Source organism: Loa loa (genome assembly GCF_000183805.2).
Source record: "Loa loa unplaced genomic scaffold supercont3.279, whole genome shotgun sequence".
NCBI classification, from domain to species: domain Eukaryota; kingdom Metazoa; phylum Nematoda; class Chromadorea; order Rhabditida; family Onchocercidae; genus Loa; species Loa loa.
In genome coordinates this window covers 45,064-46,954 of record NW_018108459.1, presented here as the reverse complement: position 1 = coordinate 46,954, position 1,891 = coordinate 45,064, and the positions used below count along the sequence as shown (strand labels likewise).

General features: G+C 25.6%; 1 protein-coding gene across 1 annotated transcript; it reads right to left on the bottom strand.

Annotated features, from left to right (window-relative positions):
- Positions 1–200: 200 nt before the first annotated feature.
- On the bottom strand, positions 201–894 carry LOAG_15142 (hypothetical protein; the record flags this gene model as incomplete). Its single annotated transcript, XM_020448899.1, has 3 exons — positions 201–216; positions 703–757; positions 786–894. 3 exons carry the CDS (start codon positions 892–894, stop codon positions 201–203), a joined length of 180 nt encoding a protein of 59 aa, XP_020300985.1.
- Positions 895–1,891: the final 997 nt, after the last annotated feature.

Sequence of the window (1,891 nt, the reverse complement as noted above, 5' to 3'; positions counted from 1 at the left end):
TATATTTATTATATATATATATATATATATATAGTTAAATAAATAGGGCAAAGTTGAAATAATCAATGTGGAAACTAACATAATTTGCAAACCAGCCATGGTAATAGTGATATCATTGGTCGTATATAAACATCGAATTTGCAAACTTGTCACACCATCTACCAAAATATGCTTCATTGGGCTAATAATTAGCATGGAAATTACTTCACCTGTTGCCTATAAGTTGACCATAACAATTTTTATGCCACAGTGATACTGGAATTAAATGTTAGATTTGATTTATTACTTGCTAAGCTGCTTTTTATTATTTTAAAGAAGCTCATTCGTAAAACTTCAGCTCTTGATTTGTTAAGGAAAGTAAATCTTTAGTATATTCAAATTTCAAATAGTAAATACAATACCAGAGTTTATTATTTAGTATAGAAGCAAGCAATTTTGTAGCTTATGTTGGACAAATTAAATTTAGGTCGAGAATAGCAAATTAGTTAATTTCGAAAAGATTAAATTAATTAATTTCTGAAATTTATTTGTTAGCTTTTGTCAAAAATTATTTAGGCAACAACTAAGTTATTCCAAATTATTTAAATTATTTTAATTGGTTCGTTGACTGTCAATGAATAATCAATAATTGATTTGCCAATAATGTGAGTTCAGTATTCAATTATTAGTTAGCCGATAGACAAATAGGTGGTATGAACTTACTTGTCGCAATGTAATACCACAAGCATAACTTCCATTTGGCCCGGAAATAGGAATGCTAAAATTCATTTTGATTTCATGTTTACCTTCCCAACGGCAAGCACTCTCATTATAAGCGCTATCCGCAAAAATTATACCATTGAATGGTTCATCGAACTCTAAGTAAATATCCATCCGATCACTGTGACATGTCATTCCATGACCTAAATAAATTTCAGTAACCTTGCATAGTAGCAAAAAAAGATGGCATATAATTGAAGCTGAAATTAAGAAAATTAAAATTACAGTGATTTCTTTTTAACGGATTTTAATGGATACAATGATTGGCTTTTCAAGTTGGTTAAGTCGTCCTTCAATTGTTGCACAGTTTTACATATATTAATATATGACTCATATTTCGTAACTATTAAATAAAAATTCGAGCTTATCCAATTGTTAGTAATAATGATTTTTATGTTGATTTTTTTGCAAGGTCGTTTCATTATTACTAATTATTATAGGAATTTAATTAAAGGGACAAAAAAGTCTCACCTTTAAGTAACTTTCTACTTTGCAAGCAATGCAGAACAATCAGAAGTAGAAAATAAATTGTTTTGAGGATCATTTGAAGTATTTTGTTGTTTACATTACTTACTCCATTATTCAGTTAAGGAATTACCAAACCAATTAGATGATGAAAATGCTTCAGTTAAATTCATCCAACATTTTTTTGAATTTAGTCGAGTAGAATTCATCAAATTTCATGACTAAATTATTAAATATTTTACTTAATTTTATTGATCGAAAGGAATTATTGCTAGTACTGCTGATGAAGTAATGAAAGATTATCTGTTATCCAAGGTTAAAGTTTATCTATAAATGATTGTTCCTTTAATTAAATCATGACCATCACTTGATTATCGCTTATTTAAATGAGATCAAGTATGGAGGGAAAGATAATGAATTTCAAATTTATAGAGAGGGATGTTAATGATGGGTATTTAAAGGATAAAAGAATTGTTAATGAATACAGTGATATGTTTAAAAGAGATGATATCAGTGATAATAATAATAATAATAGTAATAATAATAATAATAATAATAATAATAACAATAATAATAATAATAATAATAATAATAATAATAATAATAATAATAATAATAATAATAATAATAATAATAATAATAATAATAATAATAATAATAAATAATA